At 36.4% G+C, this 16,343-nt stretch overlaps 1 protein-coding gene across 2 annotated transcripts; it reads right to left on the reverse strand.

Annotated features, from left to right (window-relative positions):
- Positions 1 to 928: 928 nt before the first annotated feature.
- On the reverse strand, positions 929 to 9,069 carry LOC127773855 (LEC14B protein-like). 2 transcript variants are annotated; one of them, XM_052300058.1, is made up of 10 exons: positions 8,911 to 9,069; positions 7,472 to 7,934; positions 7,242 to 7,361; positions 5,590 to 5,667; positions 5,065 to 5,241; positions 4,865 to 4,942; positions 3,406 to 3,578; positions 3,165 to 3,320; positions 2,993 to 3,053; positions 929 to 1,418 (listed from the first exon to the last, which is right to left on the reverse strand). In XM_052300058.1, exons 2-10 carry the CDS (start codon positions 7,850 to 7,852, stop codon positions 1,251 to 1,253), a joined length of 1,392 nt encoding a protein of 463 aa, XP_052156018.1. In that variant the 5' UTR covers positions 7,853 to 7,934; positions 8,911 to 9,069; the 3' UTR covers positions 929 to 1,250. The 2 variants fall into 2 exon arrangements, with proteins under 2 accessions (XP_052156018.1, XP_052156019.1); XM_052300059.1 differs by lacking the exon at positions 8,911 to 9,069 and having other exon boundaries at positions 7,472 to 7,563; positions 7,653 to 7,801.
- Between the last annotated feature and the right edge of the window lie 7,274 nt (positions 9,070 to 16,343).

A 16,343-nucleotide genomic window follows, 5' to 3' on the forward strand; every position in this document is an offset into this window, starting at 1 on the left:
TTCCATGCTTCCGGCGGGATCGCGTCGCGCGCACGCTGGAACGGACGGTGCCAGCCGGTCCCGTTTCCGTTTTTTCCTTTTTTTTTTTTTCTTTTTCTCTTTTACGGTGTTGGGAAGGTTCCAGAACGGGTGGACGCTTCTGGAAACAGACTCGGCCGCGGATCTCTCCCCTGCATAAATCCCGGGCACCCGAGCGCTCCGCCCGTCTCGGCCTCACGACACAAAAGTTTGTCAACAGCAGCCGCCCGCTGCTTCTAGATACTTCTTCCTCCATTTCTTTCCTCCTTGCCACCGTCTCGTCCCCCACGCTCTTGCGACCTCTTATAATTTCACCGCTATGACTCATATCCTTCGCCACAACAAAATGTTTTTTTTTCTCACTATTTTTCTATTTTAAGGAGTTATTATGTTCCTTCTTTGGTCTGTAGTAGAGTTTAAGGAATTTATTTTTCATTTCTTTTCTGTTTTTTTACCGCGCGTGTTCGTGTGATGTTTTTTTGGATCTGTGGATTGCACTGCTCGTACTGTGTTGTCCTTGACCTGAGGAGGGTGCGCACGCGGCGACCAGAGGGAGCGGGACAGGCAGAGGGCGCAGGCGCGGAAGCCGGTTGTGAAGGGGCGCGACGACGGGCTCACGCCGGAGCAGCGCCGCGAGAGGGACGCGAAGGCGCTGCAGGAGAAGGCGGCCAGGAAGGCGGCGCAGGCCACCGGGCAGGGCGGCAACGGCGGCGCCGGCGCCAAGGGAAAGAGCGGCGGGAAGAAGTAGGCATCGGCATATGCCGGCATTTGATCTGTTCTCACCTCACGTCTGGTTGCGTGTGACAACACCGTTCTTTCGATCGTCATCTGCTCCTGATCCTGCCCATGTTGGCAGATCTGTACTGCTATTTCTTGGATCTTTGGAAATTGCATTACAAATTTATGTAGATTGTGAAAGCAAATTTACTCCGCTCCTGCACGGATCAAATTAACTCCCAGCTCATGCTCCATAAATCAGTGACATATACAGATTGACATGTATACGGACCACATGTAAAGTTCCACCAAGGGAAACGCTGTACAGACAACCAAAGAAAACTCTGTGTATTCCCGGACGAGCGCATGACTCTGACTACGAGTATCCATTTTTTACGACGCGCCATCTTCTTCACAATATATCTAATATCTAGCCAAACTGTGTAATCTGTTTAAACCCATTTGTTTCGTGCCATTATCTGCATATATGCTAATGGAAGATCGCAAGCACCGAATCAATCGAGATCAGTAGTCTCTTCTTGCTGACAGGAAGACCTGGACCACTTGGCAACCCGGCCGTCCCAGGATGAGCTGACAAGCATAGGGACGAAGGGATGCCAACTGCAGTCTCGAATTGCCAGCTGATGATATCCTTTGAGTTTTGCAACTTGTGATCCGCTCACCTGAACATGGAACAAGATAGTGCAATATGAGCCTTTCGAAATACTAATTGAAGTAACAAGATGAAAGAAATTGTCTGAAGAATCCTTATGTTACTGAAGTAACAATATGGACAAAGAAATTGTCAAAAGAATACTTATGGTGAAGGGAGGACAACGGTACACTTTTTGTCGCCTATTCTGTGGTAGAATAGGTTTTCAGTGTACGGAATGAATTTAATTTTTTTGCACTGTCACAGATCCAACTACTCTTTAAAAGATGGCATGTAATTGGGAGCATCACCAGTTGTCCATATTCTCTAATAAATCAAAACAGTTTATTTGCAAATAAATATTAATTTATCGATAAAACTTTTACATATTTGTTCGTAGCGACTTAAAAGTTAGTGTAAAAAATTACGTTGAAAATATCTTAAAATCAATTTCAAATTCAAGTTAGAAAATTTAAATTTTGGCTTTTGTTTTGACTTATGAGGCCAACCAATGAGGCTCCCAATATCTTTCCCATCTTCCCCTACTCTAACGCTGCTGCATGCCAGCCATCAGGGACTTTGCCCTACCAAAGGCTGTTGTAACAGCTGTTTAAAAACCCTTCTTTTCCCTTAATAAACTTCGGCCGGTTTCCACCGGCCTGGCGAAAAAACCTAGGCTGTTTGAGCAAAACGCATTGCAAAGCAAAACAATTGGGCTGGCATTTTGTAACATCATGGATTTGTAACCCATACCATTTCCTTTTTGCATAACATGATTAATCAAATTACATGCAATTCTCTTGCGTGTTCGAGAAAAAAAGGAATGATCTAATTCGGTATTGGAGGTTATCCAAAGATCATATACAACTCTCAAGCTAGCATAAGTGCACAACAACTGCCTGCTGGTACTAGACTAATTACATTGCTAAAAGAACGAATAGGCCAATTGGTCATGGTATTACATTTGTCCACTAGAGGAACGAGTCAGCGTATATGTGGTCAGTCATATGAACCGATGCTGTATACAATCTATGACATAAATACAAGGTTTGTTTCCTATAGCCCGAACACCCAAAATAGTTATATTATTTTTCGCTTTGATTGAAGGCACTAGCCAGAACAGATCATGCAGTGAGATATGCAAGTCAAGGATACCAGTACCACCATGTGAACTATTACAAGCCTGGAATTGGCCAAACTGGCTGAGATCTTACATATTTGGATGCAGTCTTCAGGTTCTGGGAAAGGCAAAAGAGTCATTTTGGCTTTGGCGGAAAAAAAAACACCTTGTTGGAGTGATGTTTTTAGGGGGAGAAATATATGTGGCACAAATGCACAATGCAGAATCTGGTTGATAGTTTTATTTACATATTCAGACAATGGTGTTTGCCTATTGCCATTTCAGATTTTCCCAATTTGCATGTAGAAAAAATCACACACATATACAAGTACGCAACTACGCAAGCATTAAAAAAATAGAATCAGACTTCCTTGAAGAAGATCGAAAAAAAATCAACAGGAAAATTCATCCAAGAAAGGTGCTTGAGTATAGCAAGCGCAGTGCAATCTGTAGATTGCTGTCATGAAAGTTGAAAAGAGACATACCACATCGTAGATACAAACACTAGAATCATAGGATCCTGTATATATGTACTTCTGTCCTGTGCTGTAGAAACAAAAAAAAACATAAAGGGACATTAGCACTTACTACTTTACATAGTTTGACTAATACAAAATCCTTCATATGACATATCAGAACCGAGAATCATGAAGTTACCTATATGCAGGAGAAAAATAGCAACGGATCAATGTACGAAGAACTGAATGGCCCCGGTATGTAGCTATTGACTGATCATGGGGATGCTTTAGTTGCTTATACTGTTGTGGATATCTTGAATATCTATAGTCCCAATTTGAGGTTCTGTCTTCATAACTGCATGAAACAATAAGATTGGTAAAATTCCTGTCTTCATAACTAAAATTTTATTTACGTTTTATGTTGATAGCTCAACACCTACCTATCAGCATTGGATGTCATTTTCCTGATGTCCCACATTTTGATAGCTTGGTCTTTTCCATTTGATATGAAACACCGACCATCTCCACGGCTATCAATATGAGTAATGCCATGCAAATGCCCAGTCAAAACTCCAGCAGGTTCTTCTGTGGATAAACATCGCCTATCCCAGACCTGCAGAAAACCAAGATCATTAACACAGTACCAGATTAAAAAAAGATAATTAACACAATACCTCTAAATGATTTTTTTTAAAAGTACTTTCTCAAAACTATCAAGCTACATGAACAGGCAGAGTAATCCAAACCATGCATTAATTATTCAGCCATCCTCACGGCGTTTGTGAATGTTGGATACCTTTTACTTTTGTCCCTGAGAAACATTTTGTAACAGCCTGTCTACTATTCGAGACAATACAAAGAAGGATAGAAGGCGTGTATATAAATACAGTTGATTAACTTACAGGAATAGTCCATTTCTCACAGTAATGAGGATGTAGAACTATTATGGTTTTATGGCTGACTATATAGGCTCGTTTTGCAAACAATGATAGGGAAATGATATCCCACCCATCAAAATGTAAAATTGCATCCTAGCCATCCATTCTTTCCACCTCATTTCAGACAATGGTGTTTGCCTAATGCCCTTTTACCCATTTCACTATCCCAATCCTGCCTCTCATAACCCATGTGCTAAACAGGCCCTATAAGTTTACCCAACGAAAGAAGAGAGAAGACAGGGTAATACTTAAAGAGACTCCATCTGAAACTTGTGTGCATCGTTCCAGGCTCTCTTTTTTTGTTGTGTCCAAAGTTTCAAATTTGGAAATTCCTCTACATATATTCCTGTTTTCCTGGTCCTTGTCATACAACCTAGACAGCAAACATATTATGTGATTGTCATATGCCAATATTAGCAACATCTTGTGTCGGGTGGTAAAACCTCTTTTGCAGGTGAAATTTTGGTAACTAACAACAGGAGAATGATATGCATTTGTATCAGTGCACAGGAGGATTACCAGCAAAAAGAAGAGATATCAAGGATTTAACTTAATCCTATTATTGCACCTTGCAATCTGGGAACACTCTGGGATTTGGTCAAAAGTTAGAACAGCAGCAATATGAAAAAATGGTTTTTATTAGCAACTTTTTCTTTTGTCCTTTTGACATCTAACCCAACCTAAACTCATTTTATTTAGGTATATTTTTTGAGAGCAACAATGAAAGTAAGTAGTACAGATACTGAAACCAACCAGCACTATGGCATATACTTTGCTACTCTGGATGAAACAAAAATCATCTAGAACCAGAAATTTCAGTCTTTCAGATATATGGAGGTTGCAAGTTGCAGCTAAAGATAACATAAAAAAGGCACATGCTCAGATTTGCTGTGAAAATATGAGAACAGTTCAATGAATATGTTATTGTAGAAAGAATAAATAATTTACAACATCAAGATACCTTGCATAAATTATCATCACTTCCAGAATATATGAGATGGCCAGTTTCGTCAGCAAATGCTACTGTGTTGACATCAGACTGGAAAAGTAGGGGGGAATACATTAGAGATCAAATATGGAAAGAGCCCATAACCAACTTAAGAAATAGATTAAGAAGATTAAATAAAGATACAAGCCATGAAAACAACCAAATTATCATACATGATGAGCAGGCAAACGCAACGTTAGTTTGTTTGCCACAAGGTCATAAACATATATTGAATCATCGTTACTGCCAGCAACAAGCTCTCGGCCATCAGAAGAGAATTTAACAGAAAATATTCCAAATGTATATCGGACATCTTCATGCTGTGAAAAATCTAGTCCATCGTGGATGTCCTGCAGAAAATGAAAGAACAAAGAATTTATAAGAAAATAATACAAATGTATAGTGGACATGTTTATACTGCAACAAATCTAATCGATCAAGAATGTCCCAAAGGAAGATGTATGAAGTATAAATCAACTGTGGATCTTTAAATTGGAGTGTGAGTATAAGATGGCCTTAGTGGTATTAGTGATTGCTCATTACACAGGATGGTCATATGTCATAAAATTAGGCATAGGAAAGTACAAAACAGACAGCTCTGCATCTCCTTTTTTTCTTTTGAAGGCCACTATGCATCTATGCATGTTCGAATGAATGCATCTGCTGGTAATGAAGTGCAAATCCTGATGATCACTCACAGTGATATTAGCATATGATTGTTTTGCAGCAGTCCCAACATTGACGATATGGATAATCGGTGCTAGACTGGAGTAGACCTGCAGTTTAAAAGAATGATAGGTCAAAAATAACAACCTTACACATCAATGTAAACAGAGAATGATAAGCGGAAGGCTAGATAAATAAATACAGCAGAAAGAATTGACTAGCATGTATTTTCTATAGATCTGTAAGAGATGCAGAAACCATCATACAGAATTATGTGATCTAATGTCCTGAAAGGACCAAGGATTGAATGAAAACTATAACATATCTCGCTGGTTAGTTGTTCACAGTCCCCACTGGATTATAATCGAGGAAAAGACAAGGTGTAGCAAGCAAAGACATAAAGAAATACCGTAATAACAACATTTGAGGCAGCAGCTCAGCTACCCAGTAAACTAAACTGAACTTCATATAAAGTGCACATTCATATGAGGAAAATATTGCGACAGGGCATTGCTCGAGACTCTAAAAGCTAAAAATGTCTTCTCTATCTCTGTAAAAAGGGTTCTTCTAATGGGTGTGAGGATACAGCAAGTAGCTGCAAATACCACAAACACCAGCACTTCTTTGCAGCACCTTACAGAGTTATAGTCATACCAAATGCCACAAAAAATATTTTAACATGTACCCAATTTTTCCTTATCAAATGGATTTTACTAATCATTTGATGTCAAAATTGGCTACAAGACAGTGTTGCTATTGACCATTTGTTTGGATACACACCAAAAGGGTGGCCAGTTGTCACAACACACCCGGCCCATCAAAAGAACACTATCTTATGTTTCACAGAGAATATCTCAGATCCCACGTATGCCCAAAAATCCAAAAAATCCCATCTGTTTTTAATAGTTAAAGATACGAATTTAACTAAAAAAATGGAGAAAAATAAATTTTCCAAACAATACCTTGAATTTAAACAGAATATTTTAGAGTGTTGATTAAATATTATTGGTCACTACTTCTAACGTTAAGGAAATTGAAAAACGTTTTTAAAATCTGAAAAAATATAGAATATTCTCAAAACGTCAGAAATGGAATTTTGAACATATTATACCCAGAAAACGGGAACTTTTGGGCATGCTACAAGGGGAAGGACAGAGGAGGCATATGGAATTTTTCTCTCAACAATATTGTACCAAGAGAAAATAAACACGGTGCACTCCTTCTTTGCTATTCCCTCCGTCCCAAAATATAGCAAGTTTTAGCTATGCATCTGGACACACTTGCTATATTTTGGGACTGACGCAGTACTTGCTATGATTATACTGTTTATGTCAGAACGAGCTCTGGCAGATAGCTACAGTTTTATAACGCCTTCCAGACCAACCAAAACTTTGGAATACCGCACGGAAATGTCAAATTTTCCTTTACATCATCTCCCAGTAGCATCATGTTTCCATTCCCAATACCCAGAAGTTAATGATCAACCCCACTAGTGCTGTTGTAAATGGGTAAACACATCTAAATCCATATATCAATCAGGAAAAACAGTGGAAGAGATTGACATCAGCTGAAAAAGAACTGCATTACAGTGTAACACATGTTTGAAGACTGAACTAAGTTAGGACAATCTATAGAGAGACTAAAGAGAAATGAAGAGCTCATTGTTTAAGTGCCAGAAACTTACAAGAAACTGTTGATCAGGGGAAAGTGATGCGTCACTAATGGTCCATCTCAAACTTCTAGCATGAATGTCCCTATGTACTTTCCAACCTTTATCAACATCATATATTCTTATGTGGCTTCCCTGATAATGGAAATAAAAGAAAAAATATTAGAAGCAAGTAAAACTAATTAACACTCTACTTACTTGAGCCTAATAAAGCCTTCACTTTTGTTGGTTGAAGGACAGCATACCTGAAAACCAGCAACAAAAAGAGATCCATCAGCAGAAAACTGTGAAACATAAGCTCGGGAATCCATCCTGTCCACTATTTCAGGGCCATCAACTGGAAGATAACGACCAAGAAGAAACACACGATCAACTGAAGAGAACTTCCCATTTCCTGAAGAATTAATTTCCCTTCCAGACAATAACCTGGTTGTCGATATCACATCTTTGCTTGTACCAATAGACTTGCGAAGACTTTCACTAGGTCCTGATCTTATTTGAGTCATATGGAAAATATCATTATGTGTGTTTAAGAACTCATTATTCACTTGTGAATTAGATCCACCATTATTCTGATCTTCATGCTCGCTGTATTCCTCCTCCATCCTACTCATGCCATAACCCATCCTTCTCAGAGTTTCATATGTATATTAATTCTCCCTTGGAATGAAAATCGATATTAGAAACTCAAAATCTCAGTTCTGGGCACTGAAAAGATTCCAAAAGCAAAATAAACATATTAGCAATATGTGAGCATAGAACAACATATGATGGGCATTTATGCCTGTCAAATGCAGAATATTGTTTGCCATGATTCTGAAAGGCACCACGAGTAACTGAAAGCAATAAATTCCTAATCAAAGTTCTTCTCCACTTTCCCCAATGTATAACAGAGCAGTTAATTGCGAAGGACTGAAGGTTTTAATATAGTATAAACCGAGAGGTGTAGCAACAGTTCAGCTTATATTGCACAACACGAAGGATCAGTTTGACAATGTTACCATCAAGCCATGGAAACATAATAAACCCTAAAGTTGCAGCTAAAGTGATTGGTTAGTGCCCTGTTACTATGGCAAATAGATTACACATGGAAGCATTCGTTAAGACATTATCTAACTAGTAAAAGTTGGGACCAAATAGCCAGCAAGAGTGATCTGATATTGACTGATTCATCATTCATGCAGCCTTCTTGCCTACCTCATAGCAGGCAGCTTAGACCTTTCCTAATTCAACCAGTCACCTCAGTGCAAAATCACTAACAACTGACATCATATATTCTTCCAAAAGCAACAAAAGATTCGGCATAGACTCTACAAAGTGCTGATAATATTGATTCCATGACCACGTTTTTTTATATATAAAAAAAGCCTTGAATACGTGATTCCACTGAAAACCACCCTGCACCTATCCCCAGCCAACACAGAACAATGCTACCACGCCGCACCAAGCTGTTGATTCCGCCGCAACGCGATTCAACCGCCCCCGCCACAGCATCCTCCGACCCTCAGCACCGCATCTCCACTAAACCCTGGGACTACTAACCCCCGCGCCCCCTCGAAACCCCCAATCCCACCATTCCTGCGAGTTCAAGCGGGGGAACCAACAGACCGGAATCCGAAGCAGAAATCGGGGTGAAATGGAATCGATCGGAGCGATTTTGCGCCGGGGGGGGGGCGCGACCAACCTCTTCGGCGATCCTCTCGTCGCGCGCCCGCCGGAGCCGCAACTCCCCTTAGAGAAGGGAGAAGAAGAAGAGCTAAGGCGAGTGTTCTCCTCTCGATCTCTCTCGTCACCGGACTTCTCGGAGTCAGTCGGATGTGAGAGATTTTTTTTTCCCATTTCCCATTCGACTTGCAAGTGGGTCCCACCGTGACAACCGCCGGCTGCCGAACAAACGCCAACCGTCTTGACGGAGAGGAGAGCGGCGGAGTGGGCCCACGAGGGACGAGCTGGGCTTTTTCGGCCCGGAGAGCGGCGGCACGAGGGACGAACTGGGCTTTTTCGGCCCGTACATTCTTATAGTAAGTAGCGGCCCATTTTGTGCTGCGAGACTTATAAGGCTACCGATTGGGCCTCCGCCGGTTCTTCTCTTCCTTTTTTTTTTCTGTGAGAACATCGGCTGCTGCCTCACACCGTCAGATGTGTTTCTTCTTCCTTAAAAACAAAAAACAACCTAATGTAAAAAAAACAACCTAGAATGAGATTATAATGTTACACCTTATTCTAGATTGGGCTTTTTAACCAGAGAGTAGTCAAACTAGCAATCTTGTATTACCTCCGTCCTAAAAAATAAAAAATAAGGTGGTGTTTGGATTCAGGGACTTAACTTTAGCCTCTATATTTAGACACTAATTTAGAGTATTAAATATAGACTACTTACAAAACTAATTACATAAATTAAAGCTAATTTACGAGACAAATTTTTAAGCCTAATTAATCCATAGTTAGAGAATATTTACTGTAGCATCACATATGCTAATCATGGATTAATTAGGCTTAATAGATTTGTCTCGTGAATTAGTCCAAGATTATGGATGTGTTTTATTAATAGTCTACGTTTAATATTTATAATTAGTGTCCAAACATCCAATGTGATAGAGAATTAAAAGTTTTAGTCCCATCTAAACAGGGTCTAAAGCTATTTTTAGTACCTTTGTCTTGAAACAAATTTATTTTTTTATTTACCCCTTTCCTCAACTAATCATAATTATTATTCATTTAATTTCTTCACTTAATTTTTTTCCTTAACATCATAATATCTCTCAATCATTTTCACATACTTTCTTGATACATGTGCACACCTTATATTTTGGGATGGATGAAGTAGGAAAGTCCATCCTTTGTTTCAAAATAAAGCTATTTATAAATGGATAATTACAAGCAATTCACTTCTAATGATTAGAAAAATAGCATTCATGTTACAATGTACAATCTACCCTACGGGATGCAATGTAAATATATCTCTGGGTTTTAATAAATTATATAACTTTTTATCACATGTTTGATCATTTATCTTATTTAAAACATTGTATCATTATTATTTTCTATAACTTGGTTTATTATTAAAGTTACTTTACATTTTCACACATTTACACAAAATTTTTAAATAAAATGAATGCTCAAACATCTTTCGAAAAGTTAACATCTTCGTCTATTAAAAGCCCAAGATGGCGTGTAGTTCATATAAAAGAATAGCAAATGGCATATGAAAAATCACGCATCTTCTAAAGCATTAAAGACTGAAATATTTTTTTTCTAGAAACAACAAATAGTATAATTTGTAAAAAATTATTTTAAATGAAAAAACAATTTGTTTCTCATTAGACCCAATATATGCATGTTTGCATTACTATACTTTGTTAAAAAATAATGAAGTTGCTAACTTTCAAAATTGAAGACAACTGACGTATAAAAATGCATTTGAATTTTCAAAATGTATAATGTTTAGCAAAGCTAGGAAAAAAATCTAGTTGCGCATTTGTGTAGATTAAACCGAAATAATCTGACCCACACAAAACTGAAGGCTATTCAAAGCTTAGAGCAAGGATAATAGTGGGCTATAAGCAAGTTATATGCTTATGTGGAAGAGAGAGATAAACAAAAGTGGGGTGTATTGGCTCTCATGCAAGAGCTAACTACACACAAGCTCCAAGAAATATGCATTAAATTCATAGTGAGAGAAAGAGAGAGGATGAAGAAAATAAAGATGATCTTATAGCTAATCTAGTATACATATTAGCTTTAATATTGACTAATAATAAGCAGTGAGCTATACTATTAAACTTGCTTTTAGGAAACATAATGTGCATGAAAACTGACTTTAAGAAATAAAGTATTTTTTTCTACCTTTAGGTATCGGGAGAGGTGTCAAGAAGGAATATTGCTATGGGCAATCTTAACGCCTATTCGGTTTGAAGAAAAAATAAAGGAGTATGTAGGAATGTCGTACAAGAAAATCAAAGGGATTTTTTTTTCTTTTCTATAAATTGTAGAGAGAAAACATATGAAAGTTTTTGTCCACTCAAACCTCTCGGAAAAATTCCAATAGATTGATGTGTGCATTCATTTATATTTCTTTACGTTTCCTATTTCTATGTATTAAAATTCCTCCAAACAGAATAAGCCCTATAGCTAGAGCATAGGAAATAAAAGAATATATTTATGCTTTTGCAACATGCATGTGTTATCTGAACCCAAGTGAGTAGAGTTTTTTTTTTCTCCGTGTGCCCCAGATTAAGGTCGACTGGTCGAGAGAAGAGACTATAATGTATATGTGATATAGATGAAAGAACATAAATTGTGGGTTCCATCATTTGACTTTATTATCTTAAACAATATCCTCAAAAATCTTATAATCCCCCGTTTGGAAATGTAATTATTACTAACTATGAACCTGGACAACAAAATAATAACATTTTGCGATGGAGAGAATGAAACTGTATTCTACAAACCAATGTTTTTATATAGCTAAACAAATCTCGGTTGTACATTTCATATAATAAGTGGTTTCTAAAAGATTTTTTTAGTTTACAAACATTTTTTTAAATGGAAGATATCTCCAATCTTAATAAATCACAATGTCATGTAAAAAACACATGCTGTACAGGGATTTTTTAGAAGAGCACTTAGAAAAATATCTCTAATTCTGCCTGGATATCCAGGATGCATCCCCACCTGCTTTTCTTATGTGAATGTTTCCAACCTCTCGTCACTCATTTTACATACACACACTTTTCAAATTATATCAAATTATATAAACGATATGTTTTACTTAAAAAAACCTTCTACGGAAAAGTTGATTTAAAACCCATATTAATTTATTATTTAAGTTGTTTACTAATATTAATATATCCCTCCATTTACGTGTGCGGTCATGTTGTGCTATTGAGGTTGGGAGTTAATCCCTCGTACACCTAATACCAGACAGAACAAGTCATTAGTGAATGGTTAATATTATTTTAAAGCAATGTTTCTATAATTATTTTAAAATAAAATCGTATCGTTTAGGAAAAAAAACGAGAGATGTGGGTGGGAAAGAATGGCCGTCGAACACAGCCAATCCACCCCGTATTTTCCTTCTCGTGCCAGAGCTTCAGCGTTTGTACTACTGCGTGTCATGTTCTGAGTGGCGACCACCAAAAGCCAGCAGATGGGGGGTGGGTATACGACCGGATCGGATGAGATCATGAGAGCGGCACGAGCCCAGAATTGACAACTCCCTTCAGAATTCATCAGAGGATTGACACTATGGCCGCAGCAATGCAGGATTCAGAGGACTAGTAGAGGCTAGGGAAGGAGTACTATAGTATTTCTGCTGGTATCTTGATATACGTACGACCTAGCCACGATTTGTGTCTAATCGAGTCATACAACCAATCACTAAACTTGTTTACTACCATGTGGGTCCAGACAAACAGGATATATGCTTATACATACATTAGTCGGATGGATAGGTCGGACGTATAAGTATATATGCTGTTTGTCTGGACCCACATGGTAGTAAACAAGTCCAGTGATTGGTTGCATGACTCGGTCTATACGTCCGATCCATCCATCCGTCTAGTGTATGTATAACCATATATATTGTTTGTTTGGACCCACATAATAGTACACAAGTTCAGTGATTGGTTGCACGACTCGGTCGGACACAAAACGTACGGCTCGGTCGTACAAGATTCATTTCTGCTGTGTGCCTTGTGTATGCGTAGGTGGGAAGAGAGAGAGAGAGAGAGGTGCTGGAAGGAAAAGGCGCCGTGTCGCGTGGGTGGACGAGTACTTTGTTTAGGTGGGGGAATAGGCTGGACACGTTTCGAGCTCCCGGTGGCGCGCGCGTCCCTCTCCGTCCAAAGCCGCCACGTTTTAATCCACCTGCCACGCGAGAACATAGGCCACGTTCTTTTTCTGAGAGTTTTTAGCTCGTTAGCATTTGTGTATAAGAATTTTGCATGTATAAGCTACTTTAAATATCAAATAAATATATTCTCAAATTTAAAATAATTAAAATTTAATTAATCACGTACTAATATATTTCTTATTTTCCATTACTTAAACTTCACCTTCGTTACAACCAAACGGGGCTAATATGGACTACGGCCAATTTTCTTTTGGTTTTCTCAAAAGTTCAGTCTAATATTAAAACCTAGCTGCGTGGTCCGTGCAATTGCGCGGCTAGCACCCATACAAAATTATATAATTTTTAATATAAATTTACTTAAAATTTATTAAATAGTTATCTCGTTGTCTTCAAATTTTGAAAGACCAAACCTTATCATCATCGTGTTTTTAATTTTATAGTTTTTAAAAGTCGCACCAGTTGTTACCCCTTAATTTTGTCATATCCTTCTTTATTTGCTTGCTCAATCTACCGTTGTTTCTATTCATTCTCCTTTGAACTTTTAAAAATTGGGTCATATAGTTTTTAGAGTTTATTGTCCCGTTACATTTCTTTTTTATAATTTCTAGAAATCCCATCAAACGCTGCCATTATACTCCTCTACAGCCGTCCACTGCCTCTTCTCTTTATTGTCATTGGTATTTTAAAAATCGAACATAATTATCGTTTAGGTTCTTTTTTTTACTTTCTAGAAGTTTCGCCAAAACATCGGCGACTTTGTCACTGTTTTTTTTACTTTTTAGAAGCCCGAATCTTTAAAAATTGGACCTTATGGTTTTTAGAGTTTATTGTCTTATTAGGTTTCATTTTTTATAATTTTTAGAAATCCCGTCAAACGCTGCCACTATACTCCTCTACGACCCGTCTGTCGCCTACTCTTTATTGTTATTGGGATTGTAAAATCGAACATAACTAACGTTGGAATTCATTTTTTTACTTTCTAGAAGTCTCACTAATCATCGGCGGCTCTGCCATTATATTCATGTACGGCCCGCCGCTGCCTCTCATTTTTATTGCCACTGAGATTCTAAAAATCAATTATGATTATCATTGGGGTTTTTCTTTTTACTTTCTAGAAGTCCCGCCAACCATCTTTACCGTGTCCTTCCTTTTAATCGTCATTAGGATTCTATTTGGTGTTTTATCAATAGTTCTTAGATGTCCCATCAACCACTACTACTCTACTCCTTTATAGATATGTTACTTAATTAATCTTCTCATGTGTTTTAGATGGTCTTTTATTTCAATAGTCTTTATTTTTTATCGCCAAATTTAGTTATTTAGAAATTGCATTCCTAGTTGAAATCTTATTTTTCTTTTTCTAATTTTAGAATTTATTTTATTTTTTGTTTCAAATTTTAACTAATATCGTATTGTTTTCTTTTAATATTTTTATTTTTTATTTTTAATTTTATTTGTTTCAAAATTGTATTTCTACTTGAACTCTCTTTTTAATTTGTCTAATTTCAGATTTTTGTTTTAATTTTTTATTCCAAATTTTAATTAGTCTACTATTGGGTTTTTATATGTACTCTTATTTCAATATTGCTTATATTTAATTCCGAATTTCAGTTAATTATAAATTGTATTCCTACTTGAACTCGTCTTTTATTTTATTTTTTTCTAATTTCTAATCTTTTTACTTTTTTATTACGAATTTTAATAATCTCGTATTGGATTATTATATGGACTCTTCTTTCAATATTGCTTAATTTTAGTTCCGAATTTTAGTTATTTTTAAATTTTATTTCTACTCGAACTCTACCTTTTTTCTTGCTAATTTCATATTTTGATTTATTTTTTATTCCAAATGTTAATTTATCTCGTATTGGCGTATCCTTTTCTCTCTTTTTTTCAGTTAATATGGTAATGCTAGATATTCAAAGTGAACACTCGTGCTTTGGTTTTCCCATATATCTATTTAATTTTTAATCCAAATTTTAGTTATTTCTACATTATATTATTACTTGTTCTAAATTTCATATTGTTTAAAGTTTATTAGAATTAGTATTGAAAACAAATTCTAGAATTAATTTTATTTTTATTCAGAATTTTAGTTACTCTTACTTATGAACATTTATATATTGCATTTTGCTATGGACTATTCTTCGTGTGTGGTAATTTTTATTTCATTATACTAATTTTAATGATACTTTTAAGTTTATTTGGACTTAGTATTAAAAATCTAGTTTTAGAATTTGTTTGTTTTAATTATGAATTTTAGTAATCTTGTGGTGGGTTCTATGTGCAATCTTCTTCCAATATTTCTTATATTTTATTCCTGACTTCTGTTATTTCTAATTGTATTCCTACTTGAACACTCATTTTTATTTTTCTAATTTCTATATTTTTTATTTTAAATTTTAATTAATCTTGTTGTGTGATGGATTCCACTTTCAATATTCCTTTTGTGAATTCCGAATTTGAGTTATTTCTAAATTGTAATCCTACTTGTAATCTCATTTTTATTTTTTTATTTTCAGAATTTATTTTATTTTTCATTCCAAATTTTAATTAATCATGTGTTATGTATTGAATGGCCTCTTCTTTCAATGTCCTAATTTATTATTCCAAATTGATAATTTCTAGTCTTCTAGAGCTCTGAACTGCATGTTTTCAAAATGTATGGTTCATGGATTATTGATTTAGTTTAGGACATGGTATTTCTTAGTATCCTCTATTTTTTTTAACTAACCAATATCATATAAAAAATAGGATTATCAAAAAAAACAAAAATTGACATATATAGGCTCTGTAGCATTTATGATTAGAAATTAACTTGAGAGAAAAGAGAACCCATCTACATATGTGTATTTGAAAATTAGCATGTGCTAGTCAATAAAAACTTATTGTAATTATATTATAGAATAGGATTACTGCTAAAAGTTTTCACTTTTCAATTGAATCTGGCTGGTGTCACGGAGGACTTGTCCTGTCCTGTTGTGAATAGAACTAGCGCTTAAGGAAGAGTAGGATCTGTTAGCAAGTCATATTTAATCACCCGGTCTTCTCCTTCCTAGCTTTTAGATAGCCCTGATTCTTTCTTGGATTTTAATACACTTAGCCGTGTACGTATCTTGGCTAAACTCGAACCTATAGTTGATTTAATACTGATGTACTCGGTAAAGAATCAAAAAGGTACTTGAAGACAACTTTGAATGGGAGGAGGTTTTCTTTTTATCCCCCCCTAACCTACCTTCTCAGCTAGGATTCTAAAAAAAGGT

The sequence above is a fragment of the Oryza glaberrima genome, chromosome 5 (genome assembly GCF_000147395.1).
Source record: "Oryza glaberrima chromosome 5, OglaRS2, whole genome shotgun sequence".
NCBI classification, from domain to species: Eukaryota; Viridiplantae; Streptophyta; class Magnoliopsida; order Poales; family Poaceae; genus Oryza; species Oryza glaberrima.